This window comes from Haematobia irritans, chromosome 3 (assembly GCF_050003625.1).
Source record: "Haematobia irritans isolate KBUSLIRL chromosome 3, ASM5000362v1, whole genome shotgun sequence".
NCBI classification, from domain to species: Eukaryota; Metazoa; Arthropoda; class Insecta; order Diptera; family Muscidae; genus Haematobia; species Haematobia irritans.
Window position 1 is genome coordinate 36,044,886 of NC_134399.1, and position 24,568 is coordinate 36,069,453.

The 24,568-nt window shown below is 30.7% G+C and overlaps 1 protein-coding gene across 4 annotated transcripts in view; it reads left to right on the plus strand.

Moving 5' to 3' along the window:
- The window catches only part of slgA (proline dehydrogenase slgA), a 98,868-nt gene that overhangs the window by 52,517 nt on the left and 21,783 nt on the right, over positions 1-24,568 (plus strand). For 2 of the 4 annotated variants that reach the window (XM_075300648.1, XM_075300647.1), the window contains exons 5-6: positions 435-616; positions 15,634-15,672. In XM_075300648.1, the coding sequence (XP_075156763.1) occupies positions 435-616; positions 15,634-15,672 (221 nt within the window). The remainder of the gene's footprint in view (positions 1-434; positions 617-15,633; positions 15,673-24,568) is intronic. The other 2 variants (XM_075300650.1, XM_075300649.1) reach the window with 1 other exon arrangement.

The following is a 24,568-nucleotide window of genomic DNA, read 5'->3' on the forward strand; positions in this document are numbered from 1 at the left end:
TAGTTTTATGTTAATTAGAATAATTTTATTGAATTCGTTTTAATTAGCTTTTCAATTTTATTTTCGTCAATATTAAAATTAAATAAAGTTTTTTTTTGTTTTCATTGAATAGAATTTATGTTGAAGTTTATTTTAGTTTGTTCTGGTAAAATGTAATTAAATTTTTTATAATAAATTAATCTACTGTAATTTTAATTAAATTCATTTCAATTAAAACAATAAAATATTGAAATAAATATAAAAAAAAACTTAATATCAATTAGTCCATATAAATAAAAATATAATATTTTTGGTTGTATTAAAAAATTGCTGACAATGAGTTATTATAGAAAAAGTTCAACACAAATAAAACACTTTTTGTTCGAAAAGAATTCGTTTATGTACCGATTAGTCCAGTAGATTCAATAACGAATTCCTCATTATTTCTTTTTTAGATCTTCAGTTTCCAGTATGGCTGTGTCTGCAGAGGATGAGGCTTTACCACAATATAAAATTGATAAAACATTTGCCGATCGTCGCTACAAGGTCAACAGTGCCAGAACCTACTTCTACTTGAACGAAGCCACTTGCGAACGCAACATGGATACCTTCATCAAATGTCTAGAAGCTGTTTCAGGTAAATTTAATTAAATCACTCTAGATGAGACCAAATTTTTAGACATGCATACAAAACAAACCCGCAAAACCAACTCAATTCCGAACAATTTAAATTAATGCAGTAATACGGGTTTCAATTTTAAAATTTACGTAATCGTTTCAATTACATTTTATTTTCTTTATTTGTGTGTGTGTGGGTGTCTCAACAATTTGCGATTAATTTATTAACACACTTTCAGGTGAATAAACAGTTGACGATTATGTTTTCGTTATAATTATTATATGTCCATAAAATATTGAAATAATTTCATGGACTTGAAAACAAATTTATACAAAACAAAACATTTGTTAATGTTAATAAATTGCATACAGATAAGAAAGTAGTAAAGAGCAATTTAATATAGGTAATTTTCAATTGTTTACAATTTAAAATTTTAATAAATTAGCATACATGTGTTTCCTCCGAAACAATTAGTAAAGATATGATTTTGAGCGTTTGTGGCATAGAAGATGAATTTATTTAGTTTAGCGAAATCGTATGAAACGATAATTGTGGGTTGTGGTTACTTTTGGTAGGAGAGAAGTATCACAATGGAGTTAATAGTCTGAGTCTATGCTAGGGATAAAATAAAAAAAATAATGTTGAATCTAAAATTTATATTAGTTCCCTCTGGCTTAATTAGTTGCTGGAATATAGATAGACACCATTTTTGGACAAATAATAAATCCATTTGCTATCACATGTTTCAACAGTTTTTATATTGATTATATAAGACACGCTTTATGTGAAGTGTTAATTATAATTATATTCTTGAATTTGGAAGAGAAATGTGTTAATAAATATTTCTGATCTTGCATTCGACCAAGTGTTAATTGAAATGCGTTTATTTTTATTCAGTAAAATATATTCATGAAGAACAAAACATTTGAAAATATTTTAACACACTCTTATGCACCAGAGTTTTGTTAATTGATTGGTTTGAATAAAGTTTATTACCAGTGTTGTCAAGATGTAAACATGATTTATGTGATTTCGGAAGTCGCATCGCAACGACAACCGGAACTTTTCCAAAGAAATATTTACATTAAGAATTAATCGACCAGGCCGAATTCTTTTAAAATTGTGAAAATGTCGACTTTTGCTGTTATTGAAAAGTCGACTTTTAACATTTTTCCAAAGAAATATTTACATTAAGAATTAATCGGCCAGTCCGAATCCTCCACTATGGCCGGTTTTAAAATTGTGGAAATATCGATTTTTGCTATTATTGAAAAGTCGACTTTTGGTATTGCGACTTTATGATAATTTTTCAGCAATGTTTTTCTGATTCAATCACAAAATTAATTGATCCAATTATTTTTTAAATTGAAATGTCACAAAATGATAGTATCAATCACTGTTTTAATTGGGCACAAAAAATATTCGATTAAGAAATTAATTGATTTCATGAGCAAATTTCAATTAATATTTTAATTGATTCAATTAAAAATTTAATTGATGTTGATTGCAAAACTCAAAAAAAAAAAAAAAAATAATTAAAAACGTAGCTATTTTTAATTACTTTCCTAACTGACTTTGTGTTTCATTAAAAGATTGATTGTCTGAAATAAATTTGTAATTACAAATTAAAACCAGTAAGGAAAGTCTAAAGTCGGGCGGGGCCGACTATATTATACCCTGCACCACTTTGTAGATCTAAATTTTCGATACCATATCACATCCGTCAAATGTGTTGGGGGCTATATATAAAGGTTTGTCCCAAATACATACATTTAAATATCACTCGATCTGGACAGAATTTGATAGACTCTACAAAATCTATAGACTTAAAATTTAAGTCGGCTAATGCACTAGGGTGGAACACAATATTAGTAAAAAATATGGGAAACATATAAATCTGAAGCAATTTTAAGGAAATTTCGCAAAAGTTTATTTATGATTTATCGCTCGATATATATGTATAAGAAGTTTAAGAAAATTAGGGTAATTTTTTCAACTATTCGACTAAGCAGTGGCGATTTTACAAGGAAAATGTTGGTATTTTGACAATTTTTGTCGAAATCAGAAAAACATATATATGGGAGCTATATCTAAATCTGAACCGATTTCAACCAAATTTGGCACGCATAGCAACAATGCTAATTCTACTCCCTGTGCAAAATTTCAACTAAATCGGAGCAAAAAATTTGCCTCTGTGGTCATATGAGTGTAAATCGGGCGAAAGCTATATATGGGAGCTATATCTAAATCTGAACCGATTCCAATCAAATTTGGCACGCATAGCAACAATGCTAATTCTACTCCCTGTGCAAAATTTCAACTAAATCGGAGCAAAAAATTAGCCTCTGTGGTCATATGAGTGTAAATCGGGCGAAAGCTATATATGGGAGCTATATCCAAATCTGAACCGATTTCCACCAAATTTGACACGCATAGCTATAATGCTAATTCTACTCCCTGTGCAAAATTTCATCTAAATCGGAGCAAAAAATTGGCCTCTGTGGACAAAGGAGTGTAAATCGGGCGAAAGCTATATATGGGAGCTATATCTAAATCTGAACCGATTTGGATGATATTTTGCAAGTTTTTCGAGACTCATAAAATATTGAGATGTACGGAATTTGAGGAAGATCGGTTGATATACACGCCAATTATGACCAGATCGGTGAAAAATATATATGGCAGCTATATCTAAATCTGAACCGATTTTTTCCAAAATCAATAGGGATCGTCTTTGAGCCGAAACAGGACCCCATACCAAATTTTAGGACAATCGGACTAAAACTGCGAGCTGTACTTTGCACACAAAAATACATCAACAGACAGACAGACAGACGGACAGACAGACAGACAGACGGACATCGCTACATCGACTCAGAATTTAATTCTAAGACGATCGGTATACTAAACGATGGGTCTCAGACTTTTCCTTCTTGGCGTTACATACAAATGCACAAACATATTATACCCTGTACCACAGTAGTGGTGAAGGGTATAAAAAAAACCATCACCTTTTTTAGTCTTGCGGGTTTGATTAAAAAGTTAATAATCAATTAATTTTGTAATTAAAAATGTAAAAATTTCAATCATTGACTTAATTAACTTAATGTTTAATTATATTAATTAATTTATTAATTGAAAAATTTTTCAACTTCAATAAACTTTTTAATTGGAAATAATTTGGTGATGTTTTTTCTGAGTAGAGAGAGAGAGCTAAATTATATTCTTATGTGAAAATTCGACTTTTTAAGTTTTTCGTTAAAATTCGTCTTGTCAATTGTGGTTACGATAAAAAGTTGAGTTTGACCAGTGTTGCCAGGTGATTTTTGAATCTTCCCCTCAAATCTTAAGAAAAAGCCCCTAACTTGGTCTAGACTTTTTTCAAAAACCCCCCAAAAATTTAAGAATGTAAAAAGTACAAAATGGGTTCTCAAATTTCGTGAACAAATCCTGTAGTGATACAAGAACAGTAAATAAAGACATTTTTCGCCACAAAGAGTTCAAAATTAACAATCGTCTGCCGTTGCAGTGTACAAATTGAAAAATTAAGACCCATAATTGAATGAAAATGTAACTCTTAAAATGTTTTCGGCTGCTAAGTTAAAGTACGATTTCTTAGGGCGTTTTCGTTTCGCAAAAAATATGTTACCTTGGTGTTACACTACTTTTTCCCTCATTGTATTTGCGCCCAAATGATAGTGTCATTCCAAAGTTATTATTAATTCATAACATTTTGAGGGATACAGGATCCAAAATTTATGACAGTGTCCTTCGTATATGACAATCAATTACGAGAATGTTGCACCGTTTTTCCCAATCGAAATCGCCATTAGTTTGCTTTTAAATGTGTCAAATATTAAAAATGCTCTTTCAACAGAAGCAATTGAAAAGGATAATGAAAATAATGCTGATGTATACTTGTTTATATTTAGGAACTTGGGTTGACTTCCTTCATCTTTTTCCTCCAAATTCATACCAGAATTGTTCCAAATTTGGTTGAGAATTGCTCCACTTTATGAGGTCTAAGATATTTTTTTTCCCAAAAAGCCACCCAAATAAATGTTACCCCTAAAAATCCCCGTAAACGTGAAAACCCCCTAACCTGGCAACACTGAGTTTGACCAACATCAATTTGAATCGATTTACAAAAATCTCGATATTACAAGTATTCGACTTTTTGTGACAAAAAGTTCATTGTTCGATGTTCGACGTTTTTCTCGATCTCCTAAATTTTTAGAGTAATCGTCATTTAACAATCGACCTTTTATGGGCCATAATCGATATTAAAGACTTTTAAAGACCATTAATCAATTTCGATTTTTATACCTTTCATCATAGGATGGTGGACCCCATAAAGTATATATATTCTGGGTCGTGTTGAAATTCTGAGTCGATCTAAGCATGTCCGCCCGTCCGTCTGTTGAAATCACGATAACTTCCGAACGAAATAGGCTATCGACTTGAAACTTGGCACAAGTAGTTGTTATTGATGTAGGTCGGATGGTATTGCAAATGGGCCATAATGGTTCACTTTAACGTATAGCCCCCATATAAACGGACCCCCAGATTTGGCTTGCGGAGCCTCTAAGAGTAGCATATTTCATCCGATCCGGCTGAAATTTGGTACATGGTGTTAGTACATGGTCTCTAACAACCATGCAAAAATTGGTCAACATCGGTCCATAATTATATATAGCGCCCATGTAAACCGATCACCAGATTTTACCTCCGGAGCCTCTTGGAAGACCAAAATTAATCTGATTCAGTTGAAATTTGGTACGTGGTGTTAATATATGGCCTCAAACACCCATGTAAAAATTGGTCGAAATCGGTCCATAATTATATATAGGCCCCATATAAACCGATCCCCAGATTTGACCTCCGGAGCCCCTTGGAAGAGCAAAATTCATCCGATTCGGTTGAAATTTGGTACGTGATGTTAGTATATGGTATCCAACAACCAAGCAGGAATTGGTTCATATCAGTCCATAATTATATATAGCTCCCATATAAACCGATCCCCAGATTTGACCTCCCGTGACTTTTGGAGAAGCAAAATTCATCCGACCTGGTTGAAATTTGGTACGTGGTGGTAGTATATGATATTTAACAACCATGCAGGAATTGGTTCCTATCAGTCCATAATTATATATAGCTCCCATATAAACCGATCCCCAGATTTGACCTCCGGTGCCTTTTGGAGAAGCAAAATTCATCCGATCTGGTTGAAATTTGGTACGTGGTGGTAGTATATGATATTTAACAACCATGCCAAAAGTGGTCCATATCAGTCCATAATCATATATAGCCCCCATATAAACCGATCCCGAGATTTAGTTTTGGAGCCTCTTGGAGGAGCAAATTTCATCGGAGTCAGTTGAAATTTGGTACATTGTGCTAGTATGTGGCCGTACACAACCATGCCTAACTAGGTCCATATCGGTCTATAGTTATATATAGCCATCAGATAAATCGATCCCCAAACACACAAAAATTGGTCCATATCAAGTTCATAATTTTATATAGCCCCCATATAAGCGTCCCCAATATTTCAATTCTGGCTCCCTACGTACCGTGCAAAAGTCCATATCGATTCGTAATTATTTGTAGACTTACCTACAGCGTTGCCAATTTAGCTTTTTTCCCGCTAGATTTGGCTTTTTTTGAAGACGTTTAGCGGGAAAAAAATGCATTTAGCTTTTAGCTTTTTTTCTGGCTTTTTTTCATGACCCTTTTAGCTATTTTTGGTTTTTTTTATTTTCGACATGTTTCTATTGAAATATGGATAAATCGGCGTTTTTATCTAAGCCTTGCTGCAAGTATAAGGATTTCCACATATTTCAAAGCTCAGTTGAAACATTAATAATGAGTCCAGCCATTATGCGGGTATTTTTGTAGCAAGTACACCTTGTTGTAAAGTTTTTTCATTATATACATAAAAGTTATCGTAAACTTTAAATCTACTATTACCATACAAATTTGTTAGATAAACTGTCAGTAAATTATTGGGAATATTATGATTTGACTCGTTTATCCTTTTTATGTTATTATAATATTCTAAAGTTATTACGATATTACTAAATTAAAATAGTAGATGTGAATAGCTTTGTGCACTGAAAAAATATTGTCGTCTCCTTAAAATACGAACGCGAATTTTGGTTATAATAGCATTTGTGAATTTCTTTTATATAAACTGTTTTCCTTGTCCAAAAGACGATAAAGTCGTTTTGTCCTTATAATTAAGTGATTCAACTTAAAAATGGGTATGTTTTCATGAAAGAAGGAAGAATTAATGAAATAGTCTTTAAATGTGAGGAGTTTTTGCATCTTAACCACAAACCAAAATAGCGTTCAAAAATAGAAGAGGTTTTTCAACACTTTATTTTAAAAACGTATATATACAGTAATTTCTACTTAAAGTCGAGTCTGAATTTGGAAATTTAAGTTGGCGTTAGCACGTTTTTAAAGCACTTTGATAGCTCATGAAGAAAAGGAAAATGTTTTTACTGGGAAATGTAAACTGTAGGTATTTTCTAAAATTTAAATAAAAATAATGTATTTCGAAGTTTTCACAATTTCAAAACCAAACTAAAATTTTATTTAAAAAAATGACAAATAATTTTTTTACCAAATCCAAAGCATGCTTAGATCATTTAATATTTTAAAATAACAAGTAAATAAAATAGAGGTGTTGGGAAGGTAGCTCCCACAAAACGAAGGACTTCCAGTAAAAAATTTGTGATAGTAATCAAAATGTATCGAATACGCAAACAGAGCTAATATGCAATGCAAATGAAAATAATATGCATTGTAAGTGAAATAAAGTCTTTAAGTTTGTTAAATTTCAATCAAAAATGTGACTTTTGATACAAAAAAAATTAGCTTTTTTTCTAGCTATTTTTTAGCATTTTTTAGCTTTTTTAGCTATTTTTTTTGGCAAATCTAGCGGTTTTTGGTGAAACAATTCTGGCAACGCTGCTACACATACCTTTTTTGTCTAATATATACCCTGTATGGACTAACTCACGATGTTAAGAAGTTTTAAGATACCACAACCCAATTAATTCGATTGTGGATGACAGTCTTTCGTAGAAGTTTCTACGCAATCCATGATGGAGGGTACATAAGATTCGACCTGGCCGAACTTACGGCCGTATATACTTGTTTTATCCTCAAAATCAATCTCTTGATTTTACTGCATATTCGTCATTCTTCAATTGGTCTTTTATGGGCCATAAAATATATCTTAATTTACTAGTAATTCGAAAAACAACCCAAATACATATCTGTTGTTGATATGTTACAAGAATTTTTTAAATTTATTTTTATTTTGAAATTTTGTTTTCCTTCAATCGTCATGATTACGAAACAAAATGAGACATGAATGAAGTGTAAGAAACCGTGAAAATATTTTGATTTTTGCGTTTTCTTGAAATTATTGGCAAACAATGTGGGACATGTATATAAAAAGACATTATACTATAATATTTTCGCTATCTCAAAGTACTAACAAAATACATTTAAATTCTATGTATTTAAATCATACATCGGTATGGGTATGTGTACCTGCAATACTATATGTGAGCAGTGATGAATGATATGAATTGCTCTCTTCTAGATTATTAAGTGCAGCAGCAACGGTCTAATAAATATCAGGCGAAAATGTTTTAACACTTATGTGTATTTAACAATTAGTTTTTACTTTGTTAATAAGGCTTTTACATAAATAAATATTTCAGTTTAAATCAGAAAAAAACATAACATAAACAGTCAAAAATCTTTATTCATTAAATTGATGTATTTAATTAATTTAACAGCCGTTATGCACTGTTTTTTTTATAGAAGAGGAGGTTTGAGGTTTCTGTTTCATAAAAAATAAAATTTCTTAGCTGGAATTTTATCTCAAAATAAGAAATTCTTCATGCAAAGTACATATTTATTCTACAGTCATATAATAAAATATGTAGGGAAAGTCTAAAGTCGGGCGAAGCCGATTATATTATACCCTGAACCACTTTGTAGATCCACATTTTCGATACCGTATTAAATCCGTGTTGGGAGCTTTCCCATATACATACATTTAAATCTGACTCGATCTGGATAAAATTTGTTATACTTCTACAAAATCTATAGACTTAAAATTTAAGTTGGCTAATGTCCTGGTGTGGAACACAATGTTAGTAAAAAAAACAAGTAAGGGAAGTCTAAAGTCGGGCGGTGCCGACTATATTATACCCTACACCACTTTGTAGATCCACATTTTCGCCATATCAAATCCGCCAAATGTGTTGGGTGCTACACCGAAAGAATTTTCTTCGTAAAAAGAACGAAAAATTTCGTTAAAAGTACGAAATTTGTCATTGTTTTACAACCAAAGAAACTTTTCATTAAAAGTACGAAATATTTCGTACTTTTTACGAAGAAAAGTTCTTCCAAAATTTTCGTACTTTGTAAGAAAAAAATTCGTACTTTTTATGAAGAATCTTCGTACTTTTTATGAAAAATCTTCGTACTTTTTATGAAACAATTTCGTTCTTTTTATGAAAATGTTTCGTACTTTTTATGAAAAACTTTCGTAGTTTTTATGAAAAATGTTCGTACTTTTTATGAAAAACTTTCGTACTTTTTTTTCAAAAATGTTCGAACTTTTAGAAAAAAAATTACAGTCGAAAGTGCATTTGGTTGTAGTTACAAATGTGAAAAATGACATCACTACTTTACATCTTAAGTTTTTTAATAATTTTTTGTTTTATTGCTTCACTTTTATTCATAGCGCTCTATCACCCAAATGAGAAGTAGCATAGACTTGCATAAAAAAATAGAATAAAGGAATACACTCAAGCTCATTATAAAAGACAATTTTATGTCGCGAACGGAAATTTTAAAACTACAATGAAACTTCTTCGTTATTTCAAAGAAAATGTTTCGTACTTTTTATGAAGAAATTTTAACGCAGAATGTTACGTAAAATATTCGTAAAAACTTCTTCACAAAATTCATGAAATATGAAGAAAGTTTCGTTAAAAGTACGAACTTTTTACGAAGAAAAGTTAATGTAGAATATTTCGTAGAAGTTTCGTATATTCGTAAAATGTTCTTCGTAAAATGTACGAAAATGAATGCAAATTTCGTTATTTTAATGAAGAATTCACGAAGAATAGTTAATGAAGAATTCTTCGTAAAATTAACGAAGAGAATTCTTTCGGTGTATACATAAAGATTTCTGTTCCCCTATACATGCATTTAAATCTGACACGACCTGGACGAATGATATATATGGCAGCTATATCTAAAACTGAACCGATTTCTTGCAAAATCAATAGGGTTCTATTCTGACCCAAATTTGATAGGACTACAATTGCGACCTAGACTTTGATTACTAAAATGTGTTCACAGACAGACGGACGGACGGACAGACGGATAGACGGATATGGCTAGATCGAGTCAGGGCTCGGCCCTGAGCAATATTGTCAAAGACACCATATGTCTCCTTGTGGGTATTGCAAACATATGCACTAACTTTTAATACCCGGTTCCACAGTGTGGCGCAAGTCCTTGGGGCCCCACAATGTCCGTTTCTAATTTAAATGCTCCATTTGTGGAATAAATGTAAAATTTTTCTATTGGATTGGAAAATATGGAAAATTTCGTACAAAATTTTAAAAATAAACTAAATCAATTTTTTTTTAAATATAAGTTAATTTTAACATCAGTTTTACAACAGACTGTGTACATAATAATAAATATCGCCAAAAATTTTCCAATTAAAATTTAAATTGAGTTTTAAAAAATATTTAATTCAAAATTTAATTAATATAACAAAATTTTTAATTGAAACAAAATCAATCACAAAAATTAGTTGTATCAATTATTTTCATAGGATGGGGAGTATATTAATTTTGTCATTCCGTTTGTAACACATCGAAATATTGGTCTAAGACCCCATAAAGTATATATACTCTGGATCGTGGTGAAATTCTGAGTCGATCTAGCGATGTCCGCCCTTCCGTCCGTCTGTGGAAATCACGCTAACTTCCGAACGAAACAAGCTATCGACTTGAAACTTGGCACAAGTAGTTGTTATTGATGTAGGTCGGATGGTATTGCAAATGGGCCATATCGGTCCACTTTTACGTATAGCCCCCATATAAACGGACCCCCAGATTTGCCTTGCGGAGCCTCTAAGAGGAGCATTTTCATCAGATATGGCTGAAAATAGGTACATGCTGTTAGTATATGGTCTCTAACAACCATGCATATATAGCCCCCATATAAACCGATCCCCAAATTTGTCTTGCGGAGTCTCTAAGAGAAGCAAATATCATCCGATCTGGCTGAAAATTGGCACATGGTGTTAGTATATGGTCTCTAACAACCATGCAAAAATTGGTCCACATCGGTCCATAATCATATATATAGCCCCCATATAAGCCGATCCCCTGATTTGACCTCCGGAGCCTCTTGGAGGAGCAAATTTCATCCGATCCGGTTGAAATTTGGTACGTGGTGTAAATATATAGTCTCTAATATACATGCAAAAATTGGTCCGTATTGGTCCATAATTATATATAGCCCCCATATGAACCGATCCCCAGATTTGACCTCCGGAGTCTCTTGGAGGAGCAAAATTCATCCGATTCGCTTGAAATTTGGTACATTGCGCTAGTATATGCCCGATAACAACCATGCCAAAATTTTTCCGTATCGAATTATTGTTATATATAGCCCCAGATAAACCGATCCCAAATCACAGAAAAATCACGATTGGCACTCGAGCCAAAAATAATCTAGCAAAATTTTATTGCCATAGAAAATTATATCAAAATTGTATATTTTTCTAGAAAGTTTTATCAAAATTTTATTTCTACAGAAAATTTTGTCAACATTTTATTTCTTTAGGAAATTTTGTCAATATATAAATTCTATAGAAAATTTTGTCAAAATTTTGTTTCTATAGAAAATCTTTGAAGCACCGCTTAGTTGGAGAGGAATAGTTTACAAAATCTTCCAAAACATCAAGAATTCAACCAATCTGCCAAACAGTAAATAATCTGCCATTTTTGGTAGACTCGTGTTCATAATTGTATATAGCCTCCATATAAAGCGACCCCCACACGCAGAGAAGGAATATGATCACATCAACCATGTTCCAAGAGCAAAATGTTACTTTTTCACGGAAAACATGTTGAAACCATGTTTTCTTCTCAGAAATTATGTATCTGATTTCGGAAAGCATGTTATGTTTGACGATAAAATAATATGTTTGCTACAAAAATGCTACATGGTCGCCGTGAAAAAGTAACATGGTGCTCTTGAAACATATTTGAGGTGATCATATTCCTTCTCTGGGTTCATATTTCAATTTTTGTCTATAACTACGGCACAAAAGTTCATGTCGGTTCGGAATTATTTCTTCCCTATATATACAAGAACTGAATATATACGCATTTAATCGACCTTTTTTATCTAATATATATCCCGCATGTACTAACTTACAATTTAGAAGATTATGTTAAGATGTTTTAAGATGCCTTGCTATCGGCCGCAACCCAAGTAATTTTTTTTTTTTTTTGTATCTTTATTGTGCAAATTACAAAACATTAATACATTTCGTCTCTGCGCCATTAGGCATTTTAGAGACTGTTCATAAAGTATATATTAACAATTTAATAAAGATATACATAATATTATTTAAATTCCATTTTATATAAATACAATAATTAATAATATTTTATCTCCATTTACATTATACCAGAAGCTCTTCAATTCGTTCTAGTAAATATTTCTTCAAAGTAATTTTGTACAAAGATAGATGTTCAATTTCTTTAATATATGGGGGCAGCAAATTATATTGCTGCGTACCTACATTTTTAAATTATTTCTATTACGGGTATTTACCGATAGCAGATTTCTCACAAAGTGTATGGTGTGAAGTCCGATATTATGTAAGCTTTTATAAATATAGATCATTGATTGAAGTTTATGAATTCCATATATAGGCAAAATTGTGGGGAAAAATTCCTGATATAAGTCCAAAGTGGAATGAGAAATTCTCAAATTTGCTACGATTTTCAGAGCTTTATTCTGAAGCCGTTGAAGAGATTTCAACTCAGCTGATTTTTTCCAACCATAAATTATAGGCAAGTAACTATAATGACTTTGAATCAAGGCCTGAAAAATTAAGAGTTTAGTTTTCATATCGAACCTGTGTTGAAACTTGTATAGTAATCCAAGTGCTGGTGATATTTTAGATTTAAGGTAATGTATATGACTATCCCACGAAAGGTTCCCTTGTAAATGTAAACCTAAATATCGTACGGTGTGAACTTCCTGTATCTCACTTCCATCAATATGAATACTAAATCGATTGCTGAATTTAAAACGAGGTTTAAATCTGATAAGTTGAGTCTTGTCGGAGTTCAGATAGAGCTTATTAAGGCGAATAAACTCTAAAATCAATGACGCATATCTTTCTATATGAAGCTTTACCGCTGTTTCATTTTTATAGGGATAAATAAGACAAATGTCATCCGCGTAAATAAATATCCTCCCATCCAATGTTAGATCCTTCAAATCGTTTATATAAATAGAAAACAGTAGCGGCCCTAAAACACTACCTTGAGGTACTCCATACCTGACATCTCTCAGTGAACTTTTCTGCCCTTTCAGCTGTACAAACTGTTTCCTGTTAGTTAAATAATTTTTCAATAGCATCAGTCCATTACCACAAATTCCATAAGATTCGAGTTTCCTTATCAAAATATTGTGATCGACAAGATCAAAGGCTTTCGATAAATCATAAAATACCCCAATAACGGCCCGATGACCCTCATCTAATCCCTTGCAAATACTGGTATGCACATTTATAACAGCCTCCTCCGTCCCACATGCTTTCCGAAAGCCATATTGGTAATCATTCAATAAATGATTATCCAAAAAATACCTATACAGTTGACTATGTATTACACGCTCGAAAACAGTGTCAATAACTGGCAGAATTGATATGGGTCGGAAATCTTCTAACGCAGCAGCGTCACTTTTTTTAGGTATTGGTACCACTTTATGTACTTTAAGGATTTGTGAATATGTTGAGGTTCTCACCATGTCATTAAAAATCCTCACTAAATATGGAGTTATTATAGTAGCACAAGATAACAGCGTCTTCGGATATATCCCATCATGCCCACAACTCTTAGAAGGATTCAATTTTGGATGACCGTCTTTAGTAGAAGTTTCTAAGCAATCCATGGTGGAGGGTACATAAGATTCAGCTGGGGCGAACTTACGGCCGTATATACTTGTTTTAAATTAACATTTGTGATTGATACTATTATTTCTGTGATTGAAGACATTTCAATTTAAAATTAATTGGATCAATTAATTTTGTGATTGAAGACAAAAACTATTTTTTATATATACTAAACCGATTTCGAGAAAATCCCCAAAATTATGGAAATTTGAAAAGTTCGTCCCCGTCTACGAAAAAATATTCGAATATGGGGAAAATCGCACAATACTGTCAAAATATGGGAAAAACGCCACAATACTATCAAAATCATTTACATTAACGGCCATTTTCTTGTAGCTCCGTTAGGCTTTAACTGCCAGTTAATAGAAAGTAAATTGCAAATATCTCCTCTCCGGTTAACTTTAACTGAAAAATTTTCAGCAGTTAAATTTCTAACTGGCATGTGGAATATATAGGCAAGATGACAGATATATCCATGGTACGGTTTAAAAGTTCGTTAGCTAACGGAGCACTAACGGAGTTTCATGAAAATGGGGGTAAATAAATAAATATAACAATAACATCTTGGAGAAATGTTAACTAAAAATAATATTTTCTGAAATAAAGTTTAAATAAAGTTAAATTGTATATTGTGTCTCCTTTTTTTGAGTGTTCATAAATTCCTGACATTATTTAAAAGTTGACATACAATTGGGTTGGTAAAAGGTTTGTTTTATATGTTGTGTCATTGAAATCATTTAATTTAAGAATATAAATTAATAAAAAAATATACATATAATTAGGTATTTAATATATAATCTTAATTAATACAAAGGAAAAATATATTTTTATTTTCTAAAGTTAACTAATGTTTCTCGCGGTTTTATTAAGCAAGCCCAATAAATAAAAATATTTGAAGAGGCAAGCCTAATAAGTAGAAATGTTTGAAGAAAGTTTAAATTCAAATCTATTTCAAACAATTGTGTTTGTTGGAAATAGAAAATAATGTGTATTATATATATTTAATATTTAGAATAAGTTATTACTAAAAAAATTGTAATGGTTATGTTTTAATCCTTTAATTTTATTATTTTTGTGTCAAAACTTGTTTTATTAATTTACATTTTAATAATTACTAATTCCTTCTTCTTCATTTTCAAAATTACGACAATATTTATTTATATGTGTTTGTCTACTAACCGAAATCCTAAAAATAAACCCTCAACAAATTGGCATTATTAATCAACTTGAACAACTCGCTTCATCATCCTTCAACAATTCCGGAAATGCCTTTTATTGGCGAACAAATAACAAATAAACAAACAACTTTAAAAAAAAAAACTATATCTTCCGCGATTATCAATTTAATTCGCGATTGATATTAATTTCTACTACTGCTACAATTTAATTTAATTTTAATCCTTCATCTAAACGGTCGGTGTTGCAATTCAAATTTCCTGTGTCGTTGTCGTCACGTAATGTGTCTGAAATTAATTGACACGCGGTGGTGTGTCGACCAAAATACGTCATCGTCACATTTAATTAACAAATTACGCATCCCGTAACATTCCGTAAAAACCAATCCCATTTTTCTAATTTCATTACCCAACACATACGTACTCACTCACACACACAAACACTCGAATAAATGCTATTGCCCTTTTATGGCCTTTTCCACTGACCATCACCAACAACTATGAACTACTAATCTGCATTGTTTAAATCCCGCCTAACCACCAACCTATCGAATCCCTCGTATAAAACGCATTACGGAATACGGCTACCAACTGCAAATACCTTTTTAAAGACGACGATAAGAAGTATTCCCCTCGACGCACTTCTGAGGGTAAGGATGGATACAAAGCACCTTACTAATGTATTTCGTGTTGTAGTTACTTCTTCTTTGTTGTTGTTTTTGTTTTTTTTTTAATTACACTAGTTTACAGAACAGTTCATATATGCATGGAATATTTTAAATTTGATGGAAAGAAAATTTTAATTTATTTCAAATGACTGTTTAATATACACATTTAATTGTGATTATGAGTTTTATTTCGATCTTTGCAAAGCATGGCCACTTGATATCATTCCATTAAATAGAGGAAGGGAATGCCATAATTAATTTCGGACCTTTTCTTAAGGAAGCCAACCTTTTATATTAAATTTTTTTTCGTTCCAATTACTTGCAATCTATTCCTTGTAAAGAGTGTTTGAAGCGCACAAAGTAGCTGATTTTAAATAATAGTAAGAACACTACACAGAAAAAAATATTCATTTTCTTCAATCACGAAATTGATTGATCGATTGATCAATCGTTGATTTGACAGTAGCAATCACCAATGTTAATTAAAACATTAACTGATCCAATGGAATATTTAATTGATACTTTTCATTTCTGTGGTTTGGTGTTTGTTTCAATTAAAAAAAAATTGTTGAGCCAATTTATGTTTTCATTGAAAATTTTTAGAATTCAATTAAAATTTGAATTAGAAAAATTTTGGTGATATTTTTTGTGTGTAGAGTATCAAAATAACCAGTTTTTAAATAAAACTGGTTTTCGTTTTATCTGAAAATCCGGTCTTTTATTTTGCAGAAAATCTTTTAACTGGTTAAAACCGGAAAAAAATCAATGAAGATGAGTTTTAAATGTTTATTTTGTTAAAATAAATAAATAAATAAATAATAATAATAACTAAGGAGTAACGCATGCTATGATTTCAGTGCATCCATAATATTCTACGAAAAATGTATGTCTTTTTAAAAGAGCTTAAACTGAAAGAAGTGTTTTCTTTCCGAACGAAATTTTAGACAAACAAAATTTTCCTTTGAAGCTAAAAATTTTTTTTAAAATAAAATGAAACAAGTAAGAAAAGTGAAAGTATATCATACCCTAAACCACCCCTACTGAATGACCAATGTTTGTGGGATATCAATGGTATAGGTTTGGGGAAAAACCACATTTCCATATTTAAACATTAAGGGGAGTTTTATCAAAATCTGAACAGAAATGTCTCATATTAGGAGTTATAGTTGATTCTGAACCTACAGAGTATGCCACTAATATTGGGTCCATTATTAGTATGTCAGAGTTAGTATGCCACTAATATTGGGTCCATCGCACAATTAGTTGTGGGTAATAAATCCAAATTTCTGAAAATCGGGCAATAGATTTATGCAAGAGCTCCATGTAAGTCTAAATACGATCGGATAATACATGTACATTTGAAATTTGAGCAACAGTGGTTAATAAATAAGAGTATTATGGCCATATTTGGGAAAATCAATCGATGTATATATAAGGGAGCTATACCAAAATCTGAACCGATTTGGATTATATTTTGCAGGTTTTGTTGATATTACAGGAGATTAGCTTGTGCTAAATTTGAGTAAGATCGGTTAATAAATGAGACCACTATGGTCAAAAATAAGATTATAAACGGCACATTTTCGAAAAAACGGGCGCTACATATACGAGTATATGGGAGCTATATCTAAATCTAATCCGATTTGGATGATATTTTGCACATATAGTCAGTACTATAGAAGAATAGAGTAAGCCAAATTTGAGCAAGATCGGTTGATAAATAGGCTTTTTATGGCCAAATTTGTGAAAATCGACCGATACATATATATGGAAGCTATAGCTAAATCTGAACCGATTTCGATGATTTTGTGCACATATAGTAAGTGCTATAGAAAATTATATTTGGCCAACTTTGTGTCAGATCGGTTGATAAATAAGGGACTTATGGCCAAATTTGGGAAAATCGGTCGAAACATATATATGGGAGCTATATCTAAATCTGAACCGATTTCGATGAAATTTGGCACACGTAAAGGGTGATCAATTGGATTACTTTGTGGCAAATTTGATGCCGATCGGTTAGTAAATGAAGCCAATATGACCCTATTTATCGAAATCTAAAATTAAAATTCAATAGCGTTCGTCCCTGTACCAAAAAACGACACTTACCAAATTTCATCAAAATCGGTTAACAATTTCGAGCGGAATCTTGCGAACAACAAATACATGGACGGATGAACACCAAGCGCTACCGATCGACTCAGGAGGTAATTCTGAGTCGATCGGTATATATTTTATACAACCATTGTGCATTTTGTTAAAAATTTGGGTTTATTTGCTCTTAAAGAAGGATATGGAAATTCGACATAGCCAGCAATGAAATATGTGTATAGTCAGGCTTGTGAAGATTGGTATCTGTATTTTTTTTGTCAATAAAATCCAGATACCAATATCATAAATCTTCATTTCGAATAAGTTCGTATTAGAATTTTTATAATATGTAAAGTAATTAATTTGGATAAAAAACCAGCCTGCATTAATATCAGACTAACATAAAAATGAAAATACTTTACATTGCAGCAAAATTTCGTTTGTCTAAAGTTTCTTTCCGGGGGAAAGTATTGGGTGTTGGGATTGTGATCAGAATAAAACACTCGATTTTTTGAGTGTTTCAAATTTGGAAATGCTTACGTTTCGATTTTTCGAGTTTTGTAAAAGTCAACTTTGTGAGCTTTCAAGATTTTTTGTTTGTTTTAATTTTGGACTTTTCAAACTTTTGTGCAATAGCGCGATATGGATATGATTACAAGTTGAAGCAAATAAAAGATAAAGTATGAAACTGGTTTTTTCTCGTACACTGAAAACAATATTGTTGTGAATATAAATGACCAATAGTAGTGTTGCTTAGCAAAGATGGCAAATTTCTATTCAGAAATCTTATAGGACTTTATTTTAAAGCCGTTCCATAATTATACCCTGCGCTACACTGTGGAACAGGGTATTATAACATAGTGCATATGTTTGCAACACCCAGAAGGAGACGAGATAGACACATGGTGTCTTTGGCAAAAATGCTCAGGGTGGGCTCCTTAGTCGATATAGCCATGTCCGTCTGTCCGTGAACACATTTTTGTAATCAAAGTCGCAGTTTTAGTCCAATCGACTTCAAATTTGGCACAAGTATGTGTTTTGACTCAGAATCAGAGATGGTCTGTATCAAACTCTTTTAGGTTTGCGACTGTCGCAAAGTTGTAAACGTCGTAAACGTCACATACGCGTCGTAAATGTAGAAAAAGTAACAAAAGTCGCAAACTGAAAATACTTTAGTCGCGTCAGCTAGGCAGCGAATTCGATGATATCCAAGACGATGGTATGTGCGAAGAAGTTTCAATTCTTAGGAATGTTCACAATTTTCGGTTTTAGTCCCCACATTTTCCCTATTGCCTTTTGCACGAGTTCAGGGTAACCGTGGATTTTCTTGTCCTTTCTTAGCTTTAAGTTCAGTCTCCTTTCCAATATAACCCCAAGGTATTTTGCACACTCACCAACGGGAATTTCGATACCACCTAAGAAAATAGGCTTGATCATGGGAAAACTTTCACAAATTTCGACAGAAACTCACAGCGAATGCTGTCAAACTAAATTAAAAATGTTCAGGATTTCTTCTATTCAAAATTTGGTTTTCTACAGCAGGTTTACGACTTTTGCGACATACGTATTATACCGTCGCAAAAGTCACAGTTTGTGACAGGCCAACCCTGCTCAGAATAGAACCCTATTGATTTTGGAAGAAATCGGTTCAGATTTAGATTTATATATATATATATATATATATATATATATATATATATATATATATATATATATATATATATATATATATATATATATATATATATATATATATATATATATATATATATATATATATATATATATATATATATATATATATATATATATATATATATATATATATATATATATATATATATATATATATATATATATATATATATATATATATATATATATATATATATATATATATATATATATCGCCCGATATGAACTTATATGGCCCCAGAAGCCAGGGTTGTACCCTAATTTGCTTAAAATTTTGCACAAGAAGAACATCGTTCGCCCGATTTACACTCATACGACCACAGTGGCCAATCTTTTACTCCGAAATGAAATTTTGCACAGGGTTTAGAATTAGCTTTGTAGCTATGCGTGCCAAATTTGGTTGAAATCGGTTCAGATATAGATATAGCTCCCATATATAGCTTTCGCCCGATTTGCACTCATATGACCACAGAGGCCAATTTTTTGTTCCGATTTAGTTGAAATTTTGCACATGGAGCAGAATTAGCATTGGTGCTATGCGTGCCAAATTTTGTTGAAATCGGTTCAGATTTAGATATAGCTCCCATATATATGTTTTTCTGATTTCGACAAAAATGGTCAAAATACCAACATTTTCCTTGTAAAATCGCCACTGCTTAGTCGAAAAGTTGTAAAAATGACTCTAATTTTCCTAAACTTCTAATACATATACATTGAGCGATAAATCATAAATAAACTTTTGCGAAGTTTCCTTAAAATTGCTTCAGATTTAAATGTTTCCCATATTTTTTTTTTAAGTAACATTGTGTTCCACCCTAGTGCATTAGCCGACTTAAATTTTGAGTCTATAGATTTTGCAGAAGTCTGTCAAGTTCTGTCCAGATCGAGTGATATTTAAATGTGTGTATTTGGGACAAACCGTTATATATAGCCCCCAACACATTTGACGGATGGTATCGAAAATTTAGATCTACAAAGTGGTGCAGGGTATAATATAGTCGGCCCGGCCCGACTTTAGACTTTCCTTACTTGTTTTTTACTAACATTGTGTTCCACCCTAGTGCATTAGCGGACTTAAATTTTGAGTCTTTAGATTTTGTAGAAGTCTATCAAAATCTGTCCAGATCGAGTGATATTTAAATGTATGTATTTGGGACAAACCTTTATATATAGCCCCCAACACATTTGACGGATGTGATATGGTATCGAAAATTTAGAAAGTGGTTAAGGGTAGAATATAGTCGGCCCCGCCCTACTAGACTTTCCGCAAATCGACTCAATTTGTGGATTACTTATAAAAACGAAAATCCTGATCAGCCAGGTTATACGCCATCGATCGCAACAAGTGGTAATCAGAAGGAGCAATGTTAGGGATATACGGTGGATGCGATAAGATTTCCCATTTGAGTGTTTCCTAATTAGTTTTTACGGGGTTTCCAAGTCTTTGTCGTCGATGTAACCATATGATTTATTTCACTTGGGATTGTCGTAGTGTATCTACTTTTCCTCACCAGTTTACATGCAAAAAAAACAGTTGCACATATGCAGGAGAAATGTTCAAGTAAAATATAATTGATCATTATTTGCCTTATATTCCCGATATATTTTAAGTCCTTTTCGATTTTTGCGTTAGAAGTCGATATTATATGTACAAAGTCGAATTTGAAGATTAAAAGGAGTCGACTTTGAATTGTATACATTTTTTCTGGCATAAGGTCGATTATTCGTAAAGTCTATTTTCGACTTTTGTATCCTTAAAAGAGCTTGATATAGTAGGTACTTTTGTACCTTTTTTGGCACTTAAGTACTTTTATACCTTTTTGGCACTTTTAAACTGCAACATACTCTGAGACAACTCTGACCAAGTTGGTGTAATAAAAATTATTTTTCCAATAGATGGCGTGGCATATCAGTATCTCGTGTTGCATAAGTCCAATCGGAACCCTTACTTGGCAATTATAGTAAGCATATTAAGAATTTTTAATAAATGTCCCTACATTTCAACGATGGAAATGTTCTGTAAACTAGTGTTTTTTGTTTTGTTTTTTAATTAATTTGAATTTTAATTTCATTTAATGTTGCTTGTTTTGTTGTGTGTTTTAGTTTATTTTAATAATTTTAAAGAACTTTATAATGTGTTGTAATAATGTGGTGTAATTAATGTCTACTACTACAACACCCATAGGTATGTAATCTAGAATAATGTTGCTAGTATGATTTATTTTAGTAGTGTGTAATTTTAATTAATTTATTTTTGCTATTATAACTCCAAGGATATACAGTGAAACCTCACGAGCCCTAAAAACGCTCTAATTCTTTAAGGTGTCCACTTGTGAGGGGATATTTTGAATGTCATTATATTGCAAACGTCTCACGAAACTGTCCACTTTTAAGAGGTGTCCGATTTCGTTTCTGAGACATAGAGTAAGATTTAGAAAACTGGCATAGCAATCTGGGAAAATATTTGGTATTTTTCCGTGGAGCTTTCGAAATTCTGGATATAATATACACAGAAAAAATATTGCCAAGATTATCTAATTAAAATTTTTATTGCATTTTAAAAACTATTCAATTAAAACAAAATTTTTAATTATTTGTATCAATTAATTTTTTAATTGGATTAATTAAATGTTTAATTGGCTTTAGAGATTGATACTATAATTTTTGTGATTGAATATATTTCAATTAAAAATTAATTGGATCAATTAATTTCTAATTGAAGGCAAATATATTTTTTTTCTATAAAGGTGGGTATTAAGTTCGAGTTTCAATAGCGGCTAAAATCGTCATTTTTAAACTCGAACTTAATACCCACCTTAAATCTGTAAAAATAGTCACAAATTTATTTTAAAGTTTTCGTTGCAATTTGGATTTTATATTTAGAAGGAAATGAAAAATTAAATAAATTAGATCTGTTTTTATATTTTAAGTAAATTAAATCGGGGTCAAACTTTGTTTTTAACTTGAAAATAATATCAAAATTCTTAAATGAAGGTAAACATTTTAGAATCCAAGTTGACAAACCCAAAAAAAAATAATTTGTTAAATTTAAAAATTGGAATTTTGAATTAATTAAATTGTTTAATTTTGAGTTAATTAAATTAATTTGTGCAATCGATTTTCTTTAATAATAAAACATTACCTACATGAATTAATTCTTTATAAATTTGTTATTTTATTATTAAAATTTTTAGATTTATTTTATTATTATTTCGGCCTGAGGTCCTTTTAATAAAAAATCCTTTTTCGATTTTTGATTACTTGTTAAATTTATTATCCAATATTTCGACTAACATCGTTAGTCTTCGACGGGGATCTACATAAATAACAAATATTAGTACACAATGTACGAGTATTTAGATCCCCGTCGAAGACTAACGATGTTAGTTGAAATATTGGATAATCAATTTTACAAGTAATAAAAAAACGTAAAAAGGATTTTTTATTAAAAGGACCTCAGGCCGAAATAATAATAAAAAAATTAGAACAACAGGTCAACAAAACTAAGGACATAAGTTTAGATTTTTTAATATCAAATTAAATTAAATCTGGGTCGAAATTTGTCTTTAACTTGGAAATAATACCAAAATCCTTAAATGAAGGTAAACATTTTAGAATCCAACTTGACAAAAAAATAACTTGTTAAATTAAAAAAAATTAATTTTGAGTTAATTCAATTTATTTGTGTAATCGATTTTCTTTCATATTAAAACATTAACTACATGAATTAATTCTTTATAAATTTATTATTTTATTATTAAAATTTTTAGATTTTTTTAATCGCAACTATTAAATTTTTGGGAATTCGACTTTTCTTTATTTTATCGATTGCTTACATCTAAGCTATCTGTTGTAAACTCAATCAATTACAATAATTTATTATTATAAATTAAATTTATTTTAAAATCAATATTAAGCTTCGGGGATGTGGCTTTTTGATCGCCAGACATTTTAATTTTTTTATATTTTTAATCTCAATTATTCCATTTTTAGGAATATGGTATTTGTAATTTTTAGCCCGAAAAAAAGTTTACATTCAACTTTAACAATGATCAGTTCGTTGTACCTAGAATTTTCGATTGCAAATGCAATCAATTCTTCGACTATAAAGATAGTGTTTAACTTTTTTTGCATAAGAATGGAATATATATTTTAATTACAAACGTATTAAAGGAATCTTGTTTTTTTTTTTTTTGTTTGGCAAACAACTTTTTCAAATCCATCATCATTTCAATATAGTATAGAGGTAGTCGTTTACTCATATGTCCCACGCAATTCCAATGAACATTTTTTTAATGATTTATGTCTGTCAAGAATCACGAGATATATGAAAAATGTTTTAGTATACATGTATATTTGGATAAGAACAAAAATGTGTCAAAGATTTTAAAATACAAAGGGAACGATTTGTATTAAAATTTAAATGGCAAGTTTTTTTTGGCAAATTTTCAAAGATTCTAATGGGAGGTATGGAGAAGTATTAAATTTCTAAATCATGTAATCATTAAAAGATTATACGTGCAGTTTTAGTATATTCGTAAATTATTGTAATTATTAATAATTATCTTTTGAAAGTTGAAATAATAAAAATCTTTTAAAACGAATTTATATGATGCGCAATGTCTACATAGCCTACTTATCTTATATCGATTTATTTAGTTTCCTAAATGGTTTATTTTTTTACATTTTATGTATATGTCACAGATGATTTCACATACTTCAACAGAAAATTTTGTCAAAATTTTATTTCTATAGAAAATTTTGTCAAAGTTTTATTTCTATAGAAAATTTTATCAAAATTTTATTTCCATAGAAAATTTTGTCAAAATTTTATTTCTATCGAAAATTTTATAAAAATTTAATTTCTATAGAAAATTTTGGCAAAATTTTATTTCTATAGAAAGTTTTGTCCAAATTTTATTTCTATACAAAATTTTGTCAAAATTTTATTTCCAAAGAAAATTTTGTAAACATTTTATTTCTATACAATATTTTGTCAAAATGTTATTTCTATAGAAGAATGTGTCAATATTTTATTTCTATAGAAAATTTTGGCAAAATTTTATTTCTATAGAAAGTTTTGTCACAATGT